The sequence below is a fragment of the Drosophila erecta genome, unplaced genomic scaffold (assembly GCF_003286155.1).
Source record: "Drosophila erecta strain 14021-0224.00,06,07 unplaced genomic scaffold, DereRS2 tig00000021-arrow-pilon, whole genome shotgun sequence".
In the NCBI taxonomy this organism is placed as follows: Eukaryota; Metazoa; Arthropoda; class Insecta; order Diptera; family Drosophilidae; genus Drosophila; species Drosophila erecta.
Window position 1 is genome coordinate 22,349,482 of NW_020825198.1, and position 21,750 is coordinate 22,371,231.

The 21,750-nt window shown below is 45.7% G+C and overlaps 1 protein-coding gene across 2 annotated transcripts in view; it reads right to left on the bottom strand.

Moving 5' to 3' along the window:
• The window catches only part of LOC6544136 (teneurin-m), a 113,574-nt gene extending 94,909 nt beyond the window's left edge, over positions 1-18,665 (bottom strand). For both annotated transcript variants that reach the window (XM_001973694.3, XM_015157442.2), the window contains exon 1: positions 17,575-18,665. In XM_001973694.3, coding sequence (XP_001973730.1) covers positions 17,575-17,863 — 289 coding nt within the window. In that variant the 5' untranslated portion in view covers positions 17,864-18,665. The remainder of the gene's footprint in view (positions 1-17,574) is intronic.
• Between the last annotated feature and the right edge of the window lie 3,085 nt (positions 18,666-21,750).

A 21,750-nucleotide genomic window follows, 5' to 3' on the forward strand; every position in this document is an offset into this window, starting at 1 on the left:
TTTCGGTTTTCGTTGCTGTTCTGGCCGTTCCTCGTCGCCTCTTTTGCGCTGCGGTTTATCAACGCTTTATTACACTGACGTTTTGTCAATTTGATTGCCATTGATTTGGCTCCTTTGCCGATCTTCCTTCTTCGCCTGTCCACTACGGGGACCTTGAACTGTCTCCTCACTGTCACTGAATGCGACTGTTTACTGAGGTAATGGCTCGGACTCTTAATTGCTTCCCGGGGAGGAGCACCCCATCCAGCCACCTCCAATGGCCGGGTCTTTTGGCTGCGGCTGCAATTCAGACTATTTCACTTTCGCAAAAGGCATTGCGGCCAGCACTTGATTTTTATGCAATCGATTGTTTGATTTCATTTTTTCGGGGTTTCCTTTTCATTTTGCTGTGGGCCAGATATCGAAAAATTGTTTCGTATGCTGTAAATTGATTTTGTTTGCCGCATTGTGGGTGTTGGCAACTGGAGATTGGAAACTGGAATTGGATTTGGATTTGAAAATGGAATTGGTGGCCCAGGGCGGATGGCGTCACATGCATCCCAATAAAGCCCGTTGGCGAACGCTTCACACGCTCTCCTTAGAGGTTCTTCAACCTGACACGGCCTGCGATGATGCCTCGCCTCTGATAACCCAAATGACAACTTCATTTCCAACCCATTCGATGTCCATTTCCAAGCCCATCTTGATCCCGTTCCCTGCTCACATTTCATGGCCCTCGGTGCCTCGGTGCCTCGGTGAGTCGGTGAGGCACTTGTCGTGGCCCTCATCATCATCATAGCTATGCTGAGTGGCGAGTAATCGAAGAAACCGTCGAAAGCATGTCCAATCCCCTACCTGCTCCAGTCGAAGAGTGTCAGCGAATTGACAACTTTATTGCCTCTAAATATGGTTAATGACCGCAGCTAACTCGCAGTCAGCCGAAATTCTTGTCAACATATCGAGGGCCATTGGCACGAATAATGTCAAATGTCTTTAATTGTTTCCAAGTGGTTTCCTCTTCGATTCCCGCCCACTTGCCGCACCCCACCCCACCTTACCCCACTTCAGCCTGCTTCCTTCTCATCTGCGTGGGCTGAACAGACGCCCTTGCTGATTTATTTAAATTATAAACAAAAAGGCCACAAATCGGCGGAGCTTGGGGCTTGGAGCTCGGGGTCTTTGAAATGCGCCGCCATCAAATTATTGCTCTTGGCATGGACAGCTGCCACATGTGTGTGCCCCATGCCCCTGCACACCCCACTGAGTGCTTCTCGCGCTGCTGATTAATATCTCACAAATTTTTGGCTTTTTGACGGATTATTTCCCAACTCATTCGCTCTCGCACACTTTGCTGCTGCGATTTGTTCCACAAATGCCGACTAGAACAAACGCAATTTGGCACTATTTCCATAGATGGGCTTGGAAGTCTGGTGTTTGTTTTATTCTCGGTGTGTTTCATGGCTTGCTTAAGTGCTCGGCTGCAGATTGATTGAGTTATTTTCAGTCAGTCGGCAAACAGGCGAGCAAGCTCGAAATATAATTTGTGGATTCTGAACCGGCTGCTCAATCAATTCTAATCTGAGTATTCCGATTCTGGGATCGGTGTGCAGACTGGCACAGACTGGTAGGCTCGAATCTGCACCGTTTGGCCGCTAATCAAGTTATCTATGGGTTGGCTCATTTTCATTAGAATCGATTAGAGGGTGTCTGGGTCGCGTTTATGAGGATTAATGACTCGAGTGGGCATACACTTTCCCGGCTCAAGCCCGCTCTGCCATTTCGCATTTCCCAGCATTCATATGTAGGAGCCAAACTCATTCGCAGTTGGCACAGCAATTTAATTTCCATTTAAAAGGAGAAGCTTGTATCCAAGCCATGAGTGCCATGAGTAGTTTCTTGTTTGGCCCACCAAGTGATTAATTAGTCCGTCCCCCCGAGCCATCGGTATGTATCTGTTTGTGTGTCTTGTGTGGTTGCGGATTCCATCTGATGGTTTAATAATAAGACAAAATTGTCTATTGTGCAAAGAGTTTGAGCTTGCTGATGACCCAAAAAAGATGAGTTCAAAAGGCAAACTAAATCATATTCGGTCGGACCAGATGGCAAGCGCACACGAAGAGGGTGCGGGACTGGAAGAGGGCAACAAAAATTGCTAATTGTTTGTCTTTTGTTAAGCTCTCATTCATCTCGCTCCGACCATACTTTCTACAATTAAACGGAGATGTTTCCTCGCCACCGCCTCACTAATCTGCGGCTCGTCGACGTGAAGCGCCTTTGTAGAGTGATCACCTCAGCAGTTGGTACGAGCTGTTTCTGCTCGTGGTTTTAAAAAGTGAAAGCCTTGTTGGGCGGATCTCATACTACCATGTATATGGGGGACTAGAATGCGACAATAAGCCATTTAGAGTTAGAAAATGTGAAGATATCGATCATAGCCATTGCCCCCGTTCAGGGACCCACTGCCCGAAGCCGATGCCCCAATTAAGACTTCACAGCTTATTAAGGGTTGCCAATTTTATTTAATTTCCACTCCAGTTTGGCTCCTGTCGCCTCCTCGCCGGCAAGCCGACCGTCGTCAAACATTTGCACGTAAATTGTCAAGAAGAAAGAAGTAAAATAAATATTGACCTTGCGTTGTAATAACGCAGCATTAACAGCAACAGCGGCACGAGGAAAACCCAACATGGCGGCTAGCTGCGGAAATGAAAAAGCAATTCCCGAAAAGAAACAGGAGCAAAGCAGGAACGGAAGCGGAGCGGGAACGGAAGGAGAGCCGTACCGCTCAGGCAGGCCGAAAGTTTAATAATGTAAATTGCGCTCTAAGCTATTTCCAAAGACTAATGGTTCGTTTAGTGAGGGCCGAGCAACCCCTGAAAAAATCAGAACGGCAAGGCGACGGAAAAACCGAGGAAAAAACTTTTCCTCACACGCTCACAACGCTGAGCAAAGGAAATCGGCATAAGGCCACCGCAGGATTGCGTGTGACGCCCCCTCTTCCCTCCTCCCTTGCTAAGATTCCAGATTATGCGAGGAACAATATCCTTTGGGCGACAACGAGATATGATGGAGAAACGTGAAACCGAAAATGAACCGGAATTTATACTATCACTTTTGACGACTCATCTCAAATTCCGAAAAACAACACCTTTTAATTTGCAAAAAGAAGTAGAAGTGATTTACGTTCGCTTGAATAATTTTCACGGAGTGTAACAACGATCTTGATGAATCCCGAAGCTTAGATGCATCCCCGTATGATGTTCGCTTATTTAAAAAACAGAAAGTTCGCCACACGCCCAGGGAAAAGTCTCCTAAGCCCTTTTAGCAACGCCTCGTGCTTTCATCTTTATGTCAACCTATCGATTTTGCCACGCTTCTTTATTTCGCACTTCCGCATCTTGGGAATCCGCCCTCATCAGAATGCCACTTAAGACAACTTGCAACCCCAGTCTCGCGCTTCCTGGCTAAAATTGTTTGTTTCGGGATTTGCATGATTTTACACAGACCTCCGTGGCCCATCACCCCTTTATTGCTGGATCTATGGGAAGTTAACGCATATTTATTGTCGGTTTTTTTTTTGGTTTTTTGCACCTTTCGTCGTCCTTCCTTGCCGTCTCCCGACTTTGAATTTCTGGCTTTTTTCATGCTTCAATGAAAATGTTAATAAACGCCTGTCCTGCCGCCTGCTTTTCACCCGACCAACTGACTGTCTGTTTGTTTGTGTCTTTGTTTCCCGCTGCAGTGGGTGTGAGGAAAAGCCTTTAGCGCCTAAAATTAGACTTTCGCTTGAGAGCGAAAGTGGGGAGCAGCGAGGGTGGATATGTGTTTGCCGGGGCCTCGACAACTCAATCAGCTTGATTAACATTTCACTGTGCAGCCTTGGCATTTGCCTTGCATTAGCCAGCGACGTCTCAAGTGTTTGTTTTTGTTTCGCACCCTGCGAAGGCGGTGGTCGTCCGCGGGGAGGTGGGGTGGGGCGGAGAGGGGTGGGCTGGTGTGGGGTGGTGCGATGAAGTGGCTTTCGAGAGAGCTGAGCCTGATTTCACTTTGGCCACAATGGATTTATTGTTTGCAGAGTGCTGAGGAGGCCAAAAGCCCTGCTAAAAGGCTCTTTAGCTGAGGCGCGTAGGAGGAGCGCTTGTCGAGGATTTTGCTTGGAGCTTAAATAATTTAAATGCCGAAAGAGACAGAAATGTGTACGTGACATGCCAAATAGCCACAGAGCAACCCCCGTAATTCTCTCCGAAAAGATTCCGACGAACTGAAGGAATTCTAAACAAGGTCAAGATCGAACCATTGATATGACTCAAGCAAACGTTATTTGCACAAAACAACAAAACCATTATAAGCACTGCGAGAAAATACACTTACCTATAGCTTATCTAGGAATATTTCAGCCCTCCGGTTGGAAAATAGTTCTTCTCCAGTCACAACTGTGCTGGAAACTATCAAAACGTCCACATAAACAAAAATAAATAATTTAAATTTGCGAAATGCAGAGGCCAACAGCATTTTTATGCGAGCTCGACTGAAAATAAAACCTCTTCGATCGAAAGACGGGAAGGGACTGATGTTCCAAAGCCGATCCTCGAACTTGGTGTCCAACTGTGGACCTTAAGCTCAGCGATCTGTGGGACAGAATCCGCCAATCGATTGCCGATGGACAAACTTCACAAGCAATTTACTTAATAATCAGCAAGAGCAGATTGCGAAAATGCCGCAGAATATACATGAAGTCGTATTTAAATTTCATTTCAAACATTTCCATGCAAACCCCAAACCAGGGGAAGGAACTCGCGTACGTTTACCGTTAGCAACAGCAGAATCAACAGCCAAAAGCCCCAAAAGCAAGAGGAAAATAACAAGAACACACGCGTTCCTCCGGAGTCCCTCCTCCAGGAACCCCCCTCTGCAAGCCCCTGCCCCCTGCCCTTCGCCATCGTGACTCCCTTCACGTGCCCTGAAATTTAAGTGAGTTTTTCTTTGGCGACGTTGCCGCCTTTTGGCTTTTAATGACGTCGACGACGACGACGGCGATGAAAATGGAGGCAGAGGTGGGGATGTCGACGACTCTGGGGCATGCTTATGCACATTTCGAAGCACAAACACACCCGTGCACACGTGTATTTATACAGAAATTTAAATTTTAAAATAACAACCTTCCTCTGTTGTGCTTCCCCATCATCTTTTCTTTCGGCGGGCTCCTTCGCCAGTTGCTTCATTACCTGTGCACCAGAGGGCTTTCTCCGGCGAGCCGCGGTCCAAGTCAACTGTCGAGGAGCGCCAAGTGGGTGGGTCATGTCTGGTCCTGGCCCTGGTTCTGGATCTGGGTCCTGAGCTGGTAGCAAAATGTCATTTTGTCACGCAGCGGACGCAACTTCATCATTCGACCCCCTCCTCCACACCTGCACACAGTATCTGTACTGATCATTATGTTTATTAAATTGCCACACGCAGACAAGCCCGAGGTGGAAAGGTCACGAGGCAGAGCCAGTGACTGATTTTCATTTTCATGCGAAGCGCAGAAAGTTGTACTCCTCCGCTTCCGCATTTCAAGGCGGCAAAACTAAGTTCCCTAGCTGCCCAAAGTTCTGCGTGTTTTACAAATGATTCCTACTCCCAAGCCCAATTTGCATACTTTCGTGAGTGTGCATGGCCTCGGGTGTACCCCGCACACACACCCATGCACAGCCAGAGTGCACACTGTACTACAACTGCATACAGTGAGGCTTGTTAAGGCTGGCCGACAAGTCAATTAGTCTGCTAGAGCCTCGCAGGTGCACGACCTTCCACCACACTGCCCACTTCATCATTTACCATAAAGTGAAATAAGTAGCGATTCCTCGTAAAGCGAAACATTCAGTTGGCCGGGTTATTAAACGTTTCTGAGAAACTGCTTTGATTAGGGCTTAGTCCGAGAATGTCCTACTTAGGCCCCACTCTCCTCCACTTCTCCTCCACTTTCCCGGATAAGATATTTATAAATAGCGATTCCGAGATGTTGACATTTTCGTTCACCCCAGTGACTCATAAGGCATTTCCATTCATCTGCATTATATCCCAAGTAATTAAAATTTGTCCCACATCAAATCCCGTGGGAACGAGTCCTCCTACCTCCCAGCTGCCCACCCACATCCACCTGCCCTGAATATCGGTTTCTCTGCGAGTCAATAAAGATTTTATAGTCAAAATAAATAAATCTATTTTATTTTTATTTCCATTTCCATCTTTCCCATTCGGATTAAACTGGCCCCAAGGGTGAAGGGAGGTGAAGGTGGAGACTGAGGGCGGATGACACCTCCAGAGCTCGTCATAATTTGCATGTGTCTCGTATTTTTATAACTCAAAGGCAAACACCTCCAGCTCCCTCGCTTTTCCCAGCAGAAGGAAAGCAGATAGCAGGGAAGGCAAATAAAATTCGAGCAAAATTTGACAATATCTTTCGCTGTCACCCATTTTATGTTATGTATTTATGTGGCGCTGATTTTCACACAAGCCCCCACTCCGCACTCCCCACTCTCCTCCGATGGGTTGTCTATGTTAATTTTTATTTATCTTATTTATGTATTGTCCTCAGCACATATGTGCGGGTCCAACAAGATGAGCAAACAAACTTGGCGGACAGGGGAGGGCTAAGAATACATTTTCCGAGCCGATTTTCGCGTTTTTCCGTTGTGTTCCGTTTCGTTTTGTTTTGCCATCGCATTTTATGTTGACATTTCCATTCTGGGCCCTGCGATTTAACAATGAAAATACTTGTTTATGGCGGCAAATGGGGAATGGATTCTCCTTTCGAGGATTGGTCCTGACAATCTACCATCGAGCTTAAAATATTTATTTCCAAGTCGTCGTTTCTTACGGATTCTTCAAATTTAAGCCAATCTGAATTGCCCTTACTGCGGTCGGCATGTAATGCATATGTTTCCAGCCAGATTGCATCTTTAAGATGCATTTTCTCACGCGGCTTTTCGGGTTAACCGCACGGCAGCCACGAAACTGAAACCCAATCAGCCACCATGCACTCTATATGCTCCATTTGTGCATTATATCGGCCCAAACCGCAAATTTCAATTAGCATTAGAGGCCGGGCATGCGGGGAGCGGAAACTTGGTCAATTTTTTGACATATTAATTGATGTGTCAATATTTGCATAAATCAATACAGTGACGAAACAGAGTGCCGACCAACCACACACATCGCTGACCGGCCTCCAAAGAACTCCCCTTAGTAATTGTCGTGCTGAACAGCGTTCTGCGTTCTGCGCTTTCTATCATTTAACACTCGGAGAGTCGTGGCACACTGGGCTTCTACTCAGAAGCCAAACCAGACGCTAATTACACGCCTCACACATCGTGAAAAGCGAAAAGGGAGGAGGCGGGAGGAAGTGGATCCCCCTCATCAAACGAACAAAATTAAATGTTTCGCTTCATTCGTATAATTAAATGGAAGTTGTTGAACAAATTTGTACAGCCGTAGCTATAAATTTATCAGGCAGTCCGAGTCCGAGTTCGTTCGTTCGAGACAAAGTTGCATGTCAGTCCTAATTGTTGGCCCAGGTCAGCTCCAGCTGGAAGCGGGCAGGTGTCAGTCCACCCACACAGCACTTTCCAACCCCAGGGGTATGCTCCAATCCCAGCCAGGTTAACAACTGGAACGGGACACGTGTCGGTGGCGATGATTTATTAAGATGGTCAGTGGAGTCGCGTGGCAAAGCGAATATTTATATTTACACAATGGAAATAATAATTATAAATCTGACAAGGACGGAGGTTTCAATTGAGTATTTTGAGTTATTCCCAGCCCTCCTCGGCCTTCCACCCGTGTAGCAAACGGCATCAAATCGAAATCGCCAACATTCCCTGCGAAATCGCATTTGGGCACAGCTTGCGGGCCATTTGAGCACGTGTCCTGCCCCAACTTGATGATGCTGGAGAAATTGTCGCAGGATCAGCTTGTCCCGGCCCCTCATCTCACCCACTTTCCTTGGCTCCTTTTACACTTTCCACACGTAATAAACGAAGCCGTAAAGCGCTGTTGGACGATGACTTTGGCCCACGGCCCAAGCATAAAAGTTTTCCTCGATTTTCTTGCCGCCCGCCATCATCTGCACCTCTCCTGGTGGCCAGTACGCACGATTTGTAGTCGTTCGTGCTGCGCCAAAGTTTCCTTCTCTTTTTTATTCCACCTTTTTATTTGGCTCTTCTATTTTTCGTTCGCCATGAAATATAAATAACATTTTCAGCGTTGAACAATTTATGAAACACGCCGCAGCTCCCCTGCCCCTGCCCCTGCCCCTGGCCAGCCCTCTTAGCCACCCCATCGATTTTCAGGGCCAAAACTAAAACTTTTTCTTGGGGCATTTTCACACTTTATTAAAGTCCCTCTTTGGCTGGCTAAATAAAAGTCGAAAGTTAGTTTGGCAGTTTGTGCAGTTTATATAGTTTATAGGGTAGGTTCAGGTTTAAGTTTGGTCTTGCACGACTCTATGCTAATGGATACGGATACCATGAAAGTGGGCCCTATGAGGTCACAACTCCCGATTAGATCTGGAATTGGGTTTATCTTATGATGATCTATGCGCTGCTCATTAAAAGTTCTCCCAAGGACGTTGTGCTCCGTAAACTCCATTCTAAAACTTATATTCCCCTGCTGCCGTTCTACAACCTCATACTTCCGACCACGCTTTGTTCGGCCAAGAAATGCAATTGTTTTGCTGGCTGCGTTTCCTTCTGTTTTCGGTCTTTTGTTGTTCTATTTTTTTCTACTTTGTTGCCGCAAAATGAAATTGGGGAATTTACTTTAATTTGTTTTTCGTGCCGCCGCAGCAGTTGTGCCACTGGCCCACCGCCCACCACCCACCGCCCCCTGCGCCACAGCTCCCACCCTTCAAGCCCGCTTTTTAAAATCAATTTCATCTACTTTTGGTCTTCCTCCCCTCTTGGGTTTTTTGTTTTGTAGTTTCGGGCAAATTCAATTTGGCATAGAACTTCATTGCTGACATCGGGTGTGGGTGGTTGGGTGGTTGGGTGGCTTCGAGGTGGGCTCCTCTGGCAGTGGCTTTTGTAAGCTCGCATGTTTCAATTGCAATTTTATTTCAGTTTTCTCAGCCTTTTTTCTACTCAACCGCAAATTGTTGCATTTGTTTGTTTGCCGGAGAAAATTCTATTAAATTTCTTATCGCTTTGCATATGGTGCTGACAAGGCAGCAAGGATAACTCAGGAGCAGCGCGAAGAGGCTTGCCCTCATCCTCGAATCATTCATTCTTCTTCGGGCGGGCGGATACATCGCCCTGAGGTGCGAAAACATGGCCAAGTCCTGTCCCGCACAATCCACCAGCCGCCCAACGGAAGTGGCCTCCAACTACTGTCTATCCCCCCACTGGCCCACCAATCCACCTGGTCGGTGCGTGCTTTGTTAGCACAATAAGAGCAACAAAAAATGGCTCTCCAGGTGCCATCCAGGTGAAAAGAGGGGCGGAGTGCCAGGTTTGGTTCCTGCCTGCGTCGCCTGTCTCTCCACACGACCAAGTGTTTGGAATTTCATTAATATTTTATTACTTTTTTCTCGCTCTCTTCCTGTGGAAGCTGCGTTGTGTTCTTGAATTTATTAAAAGCAGGGCGGATTGCAAAAAAAGTTATCCGTTCGAGGGACTTAAAGTGCCAGGCATGCCCTCAGATTCGGCGAAGAAAATTCCCACACACACGTGGGGGGATTCGCCAACTAGCAGGACAAAAGTTATTATGTTCCCCACTTATTGATGGCCAAACCGAAAATGAAATGAAAACAATCAAATGACAACTGTCAGGGTACCAAGAAAATTCTTTTTCATCGGGAAAAGTTTACCCCAAGCCACGGAAATTTTCAGCGGAGCCAAGTGCATGAAAATAGTTGGCAAAAAGTTTTCCCAACAGTCGCCAAGCGAAGGAAACGACGAAAGAGTTAGAGTAAATCATTGTGGGGAAAATCCAGCTGGCGGAAAGGAAGAAGTTTTCCGAGCTTAGAGGCTGCGACATCTTTTGTGTGCCCACCCACTGGCTTCTCTCTTTCAGCCTCCTCCTCGTTCTTGATTCTGTTGCACCTGACAAAGGGGCCATTGTCTGGATTCGAGCCTAACTCCTCCTATTCCCAGTCTGATTCATATACAGCCTTGGCACACATCAAATGAGTTGTGTGCCGTACAATAAGGCAGAAAGGCAGAGAGGCTTTTCACTTTTCTAGCTCACATTTACACAATTAAATGGGTGGCGTCCTTGTGTCCTTGTGTGAGGACATTTTCGCTTTCGTCCGAGGTGAGTCAAGCAAAGTCTTAATATCTCATCCCTCCAAAACTCATTTAAGGGCACTTACCACGGAAAATGTGTTTTATATCTTTAAATCATCAGTTACTCACCTGCAATGGAAGGAAAAAGCAAGAAATTTATTAGCAAACATTTTCAATAGTACGAAGCCCCACTTCAGATGCTCCCCAGGCAAATCACGAACAAATTGCCTAGAGCCCCTTACAAAATGAGAAATTCCGACCTGTCCCCTTCCCGCTCTCCCCGCTCTCCCCGCTGAATAATCCCGAACATTATTTCCACGAAATTAAAAAATTTACGCTTACACAATTAATCTTGGCAGCCGAGCGATGATGATGAACGGGGATCAGGGGAGGCGGGCAGTAAAATCTCCATCAGGGTCAGCAGAGAGAAGAAGAAGAACTTCACAGGAAAATGCACAAGATGCTCGAAGAAAGGAGAATGTGGCACGTAGCGAACGCTAATCAAATAAAAACATTCAACAGCATTTACACATTGATAGCTCGGCGGAGGGAAAGAGACAGAGTGCCGCTGCCTGAAACCTGTTCCGGCCTTTTCGGGCAACTATTATTATTTTACGACACCCGCATGCTGGTCTTGCCGTGGTATTGGTGTTGGTACTGGTTTGGTATGGCCGATGGACGGGCCCGAAGTCCTTTCATTAGGCTCGCTTCGAGGGTGGGCACGGGTCATACGATACGTACAGAAATGCCTTAAAAAAGAACGAATAAGAGACCGTGCAATCCTGTAACCTGAAGCGTTGTCCTGCCGCTCCTGTCTGCCCCTGCCCCTGCCTCTGGCTCTGCGGCCATTGTAAGGGGATAGCCTGAAAATGTGCTAAAAATGTGCGGTCGTTGGCCGACGCTCCCCGTCCAGCGGCGAAGTGCGTAAAGAAATGTATCTGAATCCGAGTATTCGCGTCCCTATGCAGCTGCCTAATGCATGACTTGGAAAGATACTTTGGCCCGCCTTGGCTTTTATTTCGGTTGCATAAAAATTGTCAACGCAACTATCATAAAATTTCCATTAGCGTAGAGTGTCTAAGAGATACTTTGCGCGGGACGCTTATGTTGCCACGAAATACTCATTTCCCATCGAATAAACACAGAAACAGAAACGTCGGATAGATATTGCAGGGGAGCCTCTGCTCAATTACGTTTAGTCCATAGTCTTATCTAGCACTGGATCTCGTCTGTGTGATGAATCCACTTCCCTTGCAATCCGCCATCCCGCACTTCACTCTCCGCTCCTGACATTCCCACGTAAATTATTTTTCGCATCGAAACTACTTCAAGGGCCTGGAGGAGGAATAAAGAAGGAGAAGGCACTAAGATATCCTGCTCGGATCCTGCTATCTCCGTCTTTCACCGGGGTACAGCTGCGACATTTTCCCTACTTTGTATCTTTCATCTCTGTATCTCTCCTATTTCGCTGCCTATTTGTTTTGGTCTCCAATGTACCTTAAATTTTATTTTATTGTTTTCCTTCCCTTTGTTGGGTTTTCCTCATTCGGTCGCGCTGCGGCATAAAATGAAAATCATTTTCCGAGATTTACTCCGCTCTCGTTTGGCGTTGTTGTTTTGGTTTTCCCTCTTCAGTCCGTGTGATAAGGCAAAACGTTGTTTTGCTATTTTATCGCCTTCGGTCCTAATGATGAAATGTTCTGAAGACTTTGCTGGGCCGGACAACATTTTATTAGTGTTTTTGGCATTTGTCGCAAGATGTCTCCAGTCTGGTCCTGGTCCAATTCTTATCTCTCATTCTGCTGCCTAATTTCCAGCCGTAAGCCGCTTTAAGGTGCCAGATATTTCGGCATTAAAAGTTTGCTTTTCCTCTCGTTTGCATTTCTTTTTATTTCGCTTTATTACACGACCAACTGTGTGCGTATATAGCCGGAGCGGATGTGTATCGGTCAGATTTTCCTATGTGGCTCGCCATTGAGCACTTCCTTTTCGCTGATAAATGAAATCTTTCAGCAACTCGGCTGCTGTACTTTTGCCTGTTCTGAGTTCTGTTCAGAGTTGAGATGAGTTGCTTTCCATTCAAGTGGCACACATTATGGTCGCAGTATTTATAGAGTCTCAGATATTTTATTAGAGATAGGGACAGCTGCTGCCGAGTGCCGGAATGTCACGGAAGTGCTCTTTGGAGCGGTGGGCGTGGACAGGCGATGACTGAGATGGGGCGACAAGTGCATCTTGGTTATCGCTAGATCGTTGGATCGACCGAGATCCCCCATACCATCTCGCAAGCGCGACTCTGCCTCATAAATGACCAGCCACAGAATTTGTCATTACGCTTAGTTTTTACAGCTTCTGAAAACCCAGAAGCATAATTTTTATGGCCCGTCTGGGGACCCTCGGGCAACCCTTTGTGCCACCCACCCCTGCTTGCAGCACTGCTTGTTGCAATTAAGAAGCAGAAACAGAAACAGAAACGAAACACAGCGCAGCAACTGAAAAAATATGTAAAGTGCTCGTAAAGATTGGGGGCGGGGTCCCTGAATTTGCATTCAGTTGTGAAACATTCTATAAAAAATAATAAATTTAATGTTCGACAATAAAAGCCAGCGAGAATTCACATTTTTTATTACTTTTGCGAAAATATTTCTCCGCTTTTAGTGGATGTTGGTCTGCAGGACGGGGCAGGATGGTAAGGACTCTTTTTTCCCTACATCAGCAATTGTGCAGCAATTACAGTAAACAACAATCATCAAGTCGGTCCAGGACGTGCCACCCGCTCGAATGCCGAGACAATGTGGGATTCCAACAAATTTATAATGCCACAAAACAGTCATAAAACAAAGGCAAGCTGCAGCTCCCTACAAAGTACGGAGCGAAAACAGATCTAGTGGTGCTCAAGATATACATACTCGTACTCATCGCAATTTTTCTCAGGTCAAATAAAGTAAAATATCATAGGATTGAGTCATTTTTCCATTGATATGCTTATGAGGAAATTAAAATAATTATTTTAATCATATCTATGGGGAAAAGGACCGCCATTAACTGCTTTGCAGTACAACAAACGGGGAATTAAACAGATTCCAGTTCTGGGTTCCCCAAACACTAAGTCAGCATTTTTTCTTTGGGTTCGGATCGAACTCTTCTCGCTGCCCAATAATCGGCTTTGTCAGGGGAGGAAACGAATTATAATATGAACGAGTGGGTTCATTTAGCTTCTTCCATTCCGAGGCCAAATGAGGCATGTCGAGCTGGGAAAGGGGAAACTGCCTCTGCCTGCGTTGCCTGTTTTCCCGACTAATCCAGCAATGACAAAACGCTAGCAGCTGATGCAGCCCGAATGAAACTCGGGCACGTAGTGCAAGTGAGAGCGGCATACCAAGTGAGGGACAGAGATATGGCTATAGGGATTTGCAGCCTGTTGAAGCAGGTACTCCGCGGCGAGTCTTCTAGTCTTCCAGCAGGTCAGGTCATTCGAGCATCCAAGCACCTAGCAAACGCCGAGTCTTATCTGCCTGCGACTCCTGCTCATTTGCGGTTGTCTGCGCGTTGCGGCATCATTATCGCCTACATCCCGCCGCTCCTTTTCCCGCTGGAGTGTGTGGGCTTAAAGGCCTTTGTGCGACCCTTCTTTTGTGCTCTTTCTCGCAAAAAATGAAGAAACGGCTCGTACAGAGGGAGGCGTTGTTGGCCTCCTGCTGTTTACGTGTAATTTTCCCAGCACAACGCGCTCCTTCTACCCCGACATTTTGAATTTCCCGTCGCTGTCAATTTTTCTGTTCTACCTTTTCGACTCCTTGTCCAGTTTTTTTTAACTTTTTCCCAGCTACAAATCGCTTTGATTTACATAATTCTGCGCACATTTCGACGCATAGTTTGCTGCTCGGGTGTTTGCATATTTTTTGACAGCTGTCAGGAAGTAATAAGTTGGAATTTCGCTCGGTGCCGACGCTTAGTCTGCATCTCCTGATATTGACAGTTGTAAACGAGCGGCGGAGCACGGAAAAATCCAGCTTCCAGCTCGACACTTTACAAATGTGGCTGGGAAACCTGCGGGGCACCCAGGAACAGCACAAGCCGTCCAAACAACGAACCAAAATCAAATTTGAAATTGCACATTTCTGTATTCGATTGGCGCCATAACAGGTCCAAATATGACAGCTGGGCTTTGTGGTGTTGTTAAGGGCCTAACGCTGGCCGAGGTCCTTTCTCAGGTTGATTTTGGGGATTAGTCGATAAGCGGCTTAGCTGCCAGCCAGGATTAGCGAACGGAAGCGGCTTTCAGACCGAGAATGGGATCGCCGATACTGATGGGATGCTTAGGCTGGGTATGTCAACAGGGATCTGGAGTGCCATGGCGAAATATCGGTTTAAGTTTATGCAAATAGTAACATTAGGGTGTTTTTTTTTTTTCTTTAAAGATATTACGATGTACTTTGTTTTCAATTATATTTAAAAATGATGGCCTTTAGAAGTCAATATAAATGGCAATTTTACATAGTTCTGTACCATGGTCAGTCCTAAGTCGATTCAAATGCTTTCCAAGGTCCCTGCTGACTCAGGCGTCTCCCCCCGAAGCTCCCCCACTTGCCTACGGCGCACAGGAAGCCCCGACAGCTATCCACAAACACTCTTCTCCGACCATCCGTGGTATTGCCCCCTGCCAGATCCGAAAATAGCCGGTGCCGCGATCTTCGAGAGAACAAGTGGGAGTGCGGCGCAAGCACAAAATTATTGAAACATGCCCATGCCAAGATACGACGGTTTGGAACGAGTCGAACCGAATCACTTGGGGAAAATACCGCACCCGTGTAATTACACCACGCCAACCAAAGCAATCGGAATTGTTTTGGTTATGGGGCCACAGAAGCAAGTGTTAGGCTGTTTGAAGCAATTGTTCGAAAGGAGATTTCCATTTTGCAAAATTGTAGCCAAGACCAAAATAAACAAAGTGGCCCCATTAGAGTGGGCCATAAACTAATCGGGCGCGGCATAAACAAATATTAATCCATTCCGCTCTGTTCGCTTTAGCGCTGCTGGATAACTCAGTGTGAGAAAATCGAAATGGCTGTGCCTCTGATTCCCAATCTGAGTCAGAGTACGAATCCGATTTAGATTCCGATTCAGGGGTGACCTTGCGGAACTTCCATTTTCGAAATTAGTTGCGTGTTTCTCGCCATCAGCTTGGATTTGGGGGCCATCTGGAGTTGGACTCGGGACCTGGCTGCGGTAGGTTTTTAATAATGCAGAGTGGCCGAGTTTTTCGACCTAATTTGGCTAATTGGCGGCCGACAAATCAAACATTGAGACATTGAAAGCTCGGTGCACCAGCTTCGAACGGATTTTCACACATCAACACAGCGTCAATGTGGGGGCGGCAAAGAATTTTCCGCTGCTTTTCCAGGCGCACACTTTTTGCTCTTTCCTGTTTTGGCTTTTTGGCAATTTTATGACAGACACTGGGGAGCAGGAAGGAGGGAAAAGCTGCTGCCTGGTGAAGTGTTGAAAATTTACGAGCTCCACCTTTCCCCAATCTCACCCCCTTGGCCACGTTATTCAATTTCATTTCTTGCGCCAAAGCAGAAAAGAAATTCTGCAAGTCTTCGGGACTCAGGAATTTATTGTTTGCCAGTTACGAAATTTATTTGTTGCTGTAAATTTACAATTCTTTCGCCCTGCTGCCAGGTAGCCCCACCCAAACACCCACACGTTCTTGTGCTCGAGGTTCGAGGTTCGATTTTCATTTGATTTTTATTTCGCTTCAAAGCTCCAATTGTTTGGCAATTGTTTTTATAACACCACAAAAACGCTGAGAGGCAGGAGAAGAGCAAGCGCGAATGCGGGATGACTTCGATGAGGATGAAGCAGATGAAGGGCAGAGCGGGAGAGCTCAAAGGGGAAATGCCAGAAAGAAGTTATGTAAATTCCGCTTTATGTGTAAGTTCAAATGCCAAGAAGCGGAGTCGGAAATAATAAAACTGAAGCATGTCGGAGCATGTATTTGTGGTAAGGTTGCTCGTGGTTGAGGCCCAGGGATCGGAAATATTGGATAGGTCTGGAGTGGTCACGAGGAAGCTATAAGGCTGGCTAAAATCGATAATAGCCATATAGAGTTCAAGACGTTAAACAAAAACAATGTTGTGAATAGTAAACTCTGTTTTAAAAAGTAGGAATTTTTCAAAGGGTATCAAAGTTACTTTGGGATTGTCAAAATGTATATTAAAAGTCGATCAGCAGAGCTAATTAAAATGAATTATATATCCATAGATTTTTACGAACATAAAAAAGGAATTTTTCAGCTTTTCTACTTCAGCGCCCCGCTTTGTGTCAGTGTACAATCAGGCTACTGAAACCGAACTCCTCTCAGAGTTCTCGAGTATTTTCCAGCCGCAGGCATTTTTCCACGGCCGGGGACATCGTCTGGGATTCCCCTAATTCCTGTCGACTGACAGAGAGTATCCTTTTCAACTGCGCTTTGTGCGCTGGCTATTGTGGCTCTCGCTTTATTAATCAGACAAATCGTGAAAAAACGCGCTCAGTCGGAAAAAGGGAAATTATGAAATGCGAAGCAAGAGCGGGCTCAATGTCAGTTGAAACCCAAATCCCATCCCACTCCCATCGGGACTGCCGCCTTAATTTGTTTAATTTATGCAAAATGTTTGGCCGCATTCGCCGATAAGCGACGTAATTTGTTCAAACTTGTCGCAACTTGCTGGAATTCTCACCCCGCACGATTTTGCCCGCGAAAGGAGTAATAATTACTGGAACTAGCAGATAGCACGGGAGTTCGGAGTTCACCCAGCCATTCAAATGGCGTTGAGAAACATTTCAATCCTTTTGTTCATAAGTTGCCATAGTGAAATAGTATTTCCCGACTGTATACACGAGTACTAAAGTTTCAATGAATGGCTTTAGAACCAGTTTATCCTCTTTAACGAACTAAGAAAATAAACCGAATGTTCTCTTGTGGAATTGCTGAATCAATTAGCTAATTTGATTTACGCACTTCTATTAAACAATTCTGTCATGCATCAAAATTCTGGTTGATCTGGGTACTCTTATCAGAAACATATTTGAAAATTTTTAAGTTACGAAGTTACGAATTAAGTTCATTTAAGTTACGAATGGCAAGGATGAATGAATCGAGCTTTTCAGATTTCATTTGAATTGTTTTCGAAATAGTCACAAAATTCATCCGGATTCATTTTATTTATGTATTACAAAGTACGTCCGCATCTCTTCAACTTGTTTAAATCACTTCCAACTTCCAACCCGGAGTTGCAACTTTGGTTTGATTCCACAGGCCACACTGCCCACTCACTCAATCGGCACTCACCTTGTCTGCCGTGTGTCCGCTGCGCCGTGTTGTTGGCCGTGTCCGGAGGACGGTGGGCCAGGTGCTGGTACTCGTAGTCGTAGTGGGACGACTGGGCGGCCTGCAGGTTCTGTTGGTTCTGGTGCTGGAGCGTCTGGCTGCCGTGGACCGGGCCGAGGTCCGTCGCCGGCCGCCCGTGGCCGCTCATGGGGAGCGTGCGTCCTTGGGCGTGTGGGTGGGCGTGAGCCGGGGCGGGGCCGCCGCCCGCGTCGCGGCAGTCGAGAGTCGACTCATACTCGTAGGGATTCATGGCGGTCGCCTCCAGCGGACATTCGTCGTCGTCCGTGTCCGTGCCGCCGTCGTAGATGTTGTCCGTGTGGCGGTACGCGTGGTGGGCGTGCTGCTTTGAGAACTTAATCTTGGCGGCTTTGGGGGCTTTTGGCCAGACAGCCGGACAGGAAAAGAAGAAGAGGAGGAGGACTCCGCGGGGGAGAAGAAAGAAGAGACTTGGAATGCGCTTGGCTACTCGCGATTATTCATGCACTTGCTGATGCGGACGCGGATGCGGCTGCGGCTGCGGATGCGGATGGCACTGCACGCACTGCACTCAAAAACATTTCTACTGGGCCATTTCCAGGCGGTTAATCTGCGGGCTGCTGGTCCCAGCTCAATCACATGCGGCCGAGGCCGGAATACTATTTCTTGGGCCTCTTCAGTAGTCGTTCACTGGAAACACGGGACACACACAATGGGGAGCACAGAAACGCGACGGAAAAACGGTGTTTTTGTATGGACGGTGTGTTTTTGGTTGCGCGACGATCGTTGAAACTGGTCAGAATTCGTTAGTGGCAGGTATCAGATGTTGCCTGATTCCCGACGATTTCCTATATTTTTCGACTGAAGCAACGCGCTGCTTTCGCTACTTTTCGTATATCCACATTTTCCGGACTGTGGCGAACTCTCAGCGGCGACGACAATTTCGAATCGAGAACCGTGCGAGGCGAATTTCAAAAGACGAATGAGCCCAAAACGGAACGACGAACCGAACTGTGGGGAGAGAGTTAGAGAGAGCGCGCGCTGCCTGCTGCTGCTTACATACATTTTCTGCGCATGTCGTGTCGTTGGCTGCGCTGCCGCTGCAGCTGGAGAGCGAGAGAGCGAGAGAACGAGAGCGGGAGAGCGGGAGAGCACAAGCGTTGCCTATTTAGCTAATTTGCTGTAGTCTGGCGTGAGCGGGAAATGTAGCTATTTTGCAAGCAAAATAGTTGCTTTTATTTGTTATTTAACGGTCTCAACTCGTTTATCGCTCTTTATTCCTTTTTATTGCAAATTAAAAATGTTTATGGATTTTTGCTACGAGTTATGGAATCTATCGCTAGTGTATGACAGCGTTACCGACCAGAAATTGTAGCTGATATTCAAATTAGCGTTTTATTATATACACTTATAGAGATCTAAAAAGTTCAGTATTACACCTCATTTTGGACATGATGACTTTTCAGAATAAGTTTAGTATATTTATAAAAGTATCGCTGCAATACTCTATCGTGTTCTTAAACTACCATCAATATTTTCTAACCATTTTTAGTTTTCTCAAAGGTTAGTTTAGGCTTTTATGAACCGAAGATTTGGCATCACTCAGGTGAGAGCACTCATCGAATCTCTGTTTTGAAGGTTAAAAAGTGCGTTTCGTTCGGGTTTTCGGCAACTGCGGCTGATGTTTGGCTAAGGGGAAATGGATGTACAGCGGATTCGAATCTGCCACCGTGCTGCACGCCAGTTTCGTTAAGATTATCTGAGGCCAACAGCGCTGTAATAACAGCACCGCCGGCGGCTTACATCGACACTGTTAACGAGTCATTTTACTACATAGCTGTTAAACCGGCTTACATAAAAGTGCGTATACAATTCCTATTGCCTCTTGATTTCACCTCCATGAAAAGTCAATAGAAATATGAAAGCATTTGACTCCTTAGCAACAAACTTTAAAATATAGCTACGCTTATATTGGTTTTTATCTTTTCCCCTTAATACCTGAAGTGTCTATAGCGACACATTTAAAGAAGTGTTTTTTTTAACTTATTATTATTTTACATTATTTTTAATATAATTTTATAAAAATTAACATTTAAAGACAATATAGCAAGTGTTTGTATCCTTTTACACCGAGAAACATGAAGAGAGACAACTTGTAAGTTCCAGCTTGCAATGAAGAAATGGAAAATTACTGAATATACTCAGAACTATTTTCAAAAAAAGATTGTTTCATTTCAACTATATTTACATACATATGTATGTACGCATTTGAAGTTATTATAAATGATTAAAAACCAAACACCATTTACTTTGTTTAGTATGAAAATGTTGTGGTTTATAATCATCTGAAAAATAAATCAAAAAAATAAAGTTATCGATAAAGTGCACAAAGCCTATTAAAAATAAATGATTTTTATTTATTAATTGCAGAATTTGTATAAATTGAATTTGTACTTTAAGTATTTCAAAGTATCTAAACCTCCATGGCGTGGGAATTACACAAAACAGTTTTTCATTTACTAATTATGTTGTCAGATTCTGTGCAGTATTTTCACGCAGCCAAAAAATATCCCTTGACTTCATTAGCGCTAGAAAAGTTAGTCAGCGCTGGCGAGGGGAGGCGAAAAAGTTTCAAAACGCTGACAAGTGAAGTTGTCATTCAGCACCCAAGCCAGAACCGAGCGGACCTGGCCAAAAAGTGTCCGAAACAAACAATGGTGGCCGGTGTGGGGTGGGTAGGTGCTGAGGGGGCCATGGCCGAGAAAAGAAGCAGAAAATTGCGTTATAAGCAAAGTAAAGGACATTTCGCTAATGGCTTAACTTTTGAACGCAGGTCTCATCCTGCCGCCTCCTCCGCCCCCTCGTGCCGGCAACTCTCTGCCATGTAGCGGAAGTTGTTGCTGAAGCTTTTTTGACAGCTTTCCCAGCACGAGAAGGATACGACGGGGAAGAAGAAGAGATGCTGGCGAAATTGTCATTTCTTTCCCGAGTCTCGCAATGTGGCAACGCCGCGTGACGCAAATTTTTTGTAGTCTGAAAGTATTTGCATAGGACATGGAGTCTTTCTTGCCCGATACTCTCTGCTGTCAATGAAAAATCAATTTCCTGTTGTATGCAAAAATGTTTGAGCATCATTCGGGAAAGGGAGGAAAGGCATTGCTTGCCTGCACTTGACACATTAAACATTATCGGGAGGATGTGAATTCCGATGGGGAATGTGACTTCAAATATGGCTAGTTGTCGTAGGTTTGGAAAAAACATTTTTGGCTTGTTGTGCATACATTTAATTAAAGGGCAATGGATTCAAACTTTGAATTTGGTCCACGAGTCGGAAGTGTACATATGTACATACTTCCAAATTGAACCATTTCGGCTTAATACAGTAGTGACATAGATATAAATGATAACCTTCTTTTCACTCGTACAAATTTTGTGCAAAATGTACATTTCTGTGCTTTAGATAATATACTTGGCTTTGTCGGTAGAAATAGATCCAATATTAATTTTCTTAGAGGTGAGCTTCATACTAGTTTGCAACTAATGTAATAAAGCCCTAAAGACTACTAGAGCGAACTTATACAGTAGAGAATGTGATGGTTTTTTGGTTGTTTAAGCTGCATTGAGGGACTTCCCAGGCCGGATAAAGTGTCAAATTTCTATTCCGGCCACTGTAGCTTCTTCCGTTTGTTGTGCTTGTACTACTTGCTTTAATTTTAGCAATTACTTGTGCAGCCCCAACCCCAACTGCCTGCGTCCCCCTGTCCTCAGGTCATTTGGAGTATCCTGTTTAAGGACAAGCAGCTGCACATTGTCTTGGAAGTGGAGCTTCAATCACGAAATTTGATCGCCACTTAAAACCGGCAGCACCAAATAAAAAGCCAGTAAAATGACTGACCATCGGGGCCAGCAGCAACAACAAGTGGCAAGCATCCGGCTATTGACCTGAAAATCATCAACTTTGAACCGTCGAACGGCATTTCCTGCCTCAATTTACACTGCGTTGGAGCACTCTCCCCGCTGCCGGAATGCTGGCCCACATATCGCCTGAACATATATCCGCACATGTAGCGCATAAATGGGATGTGTGCTGCATCGATCGGGGTTAACGCAAAAATGCTCAACTTAACTTTGTGCCGGCATAAAAATCGACAGGACACGCGG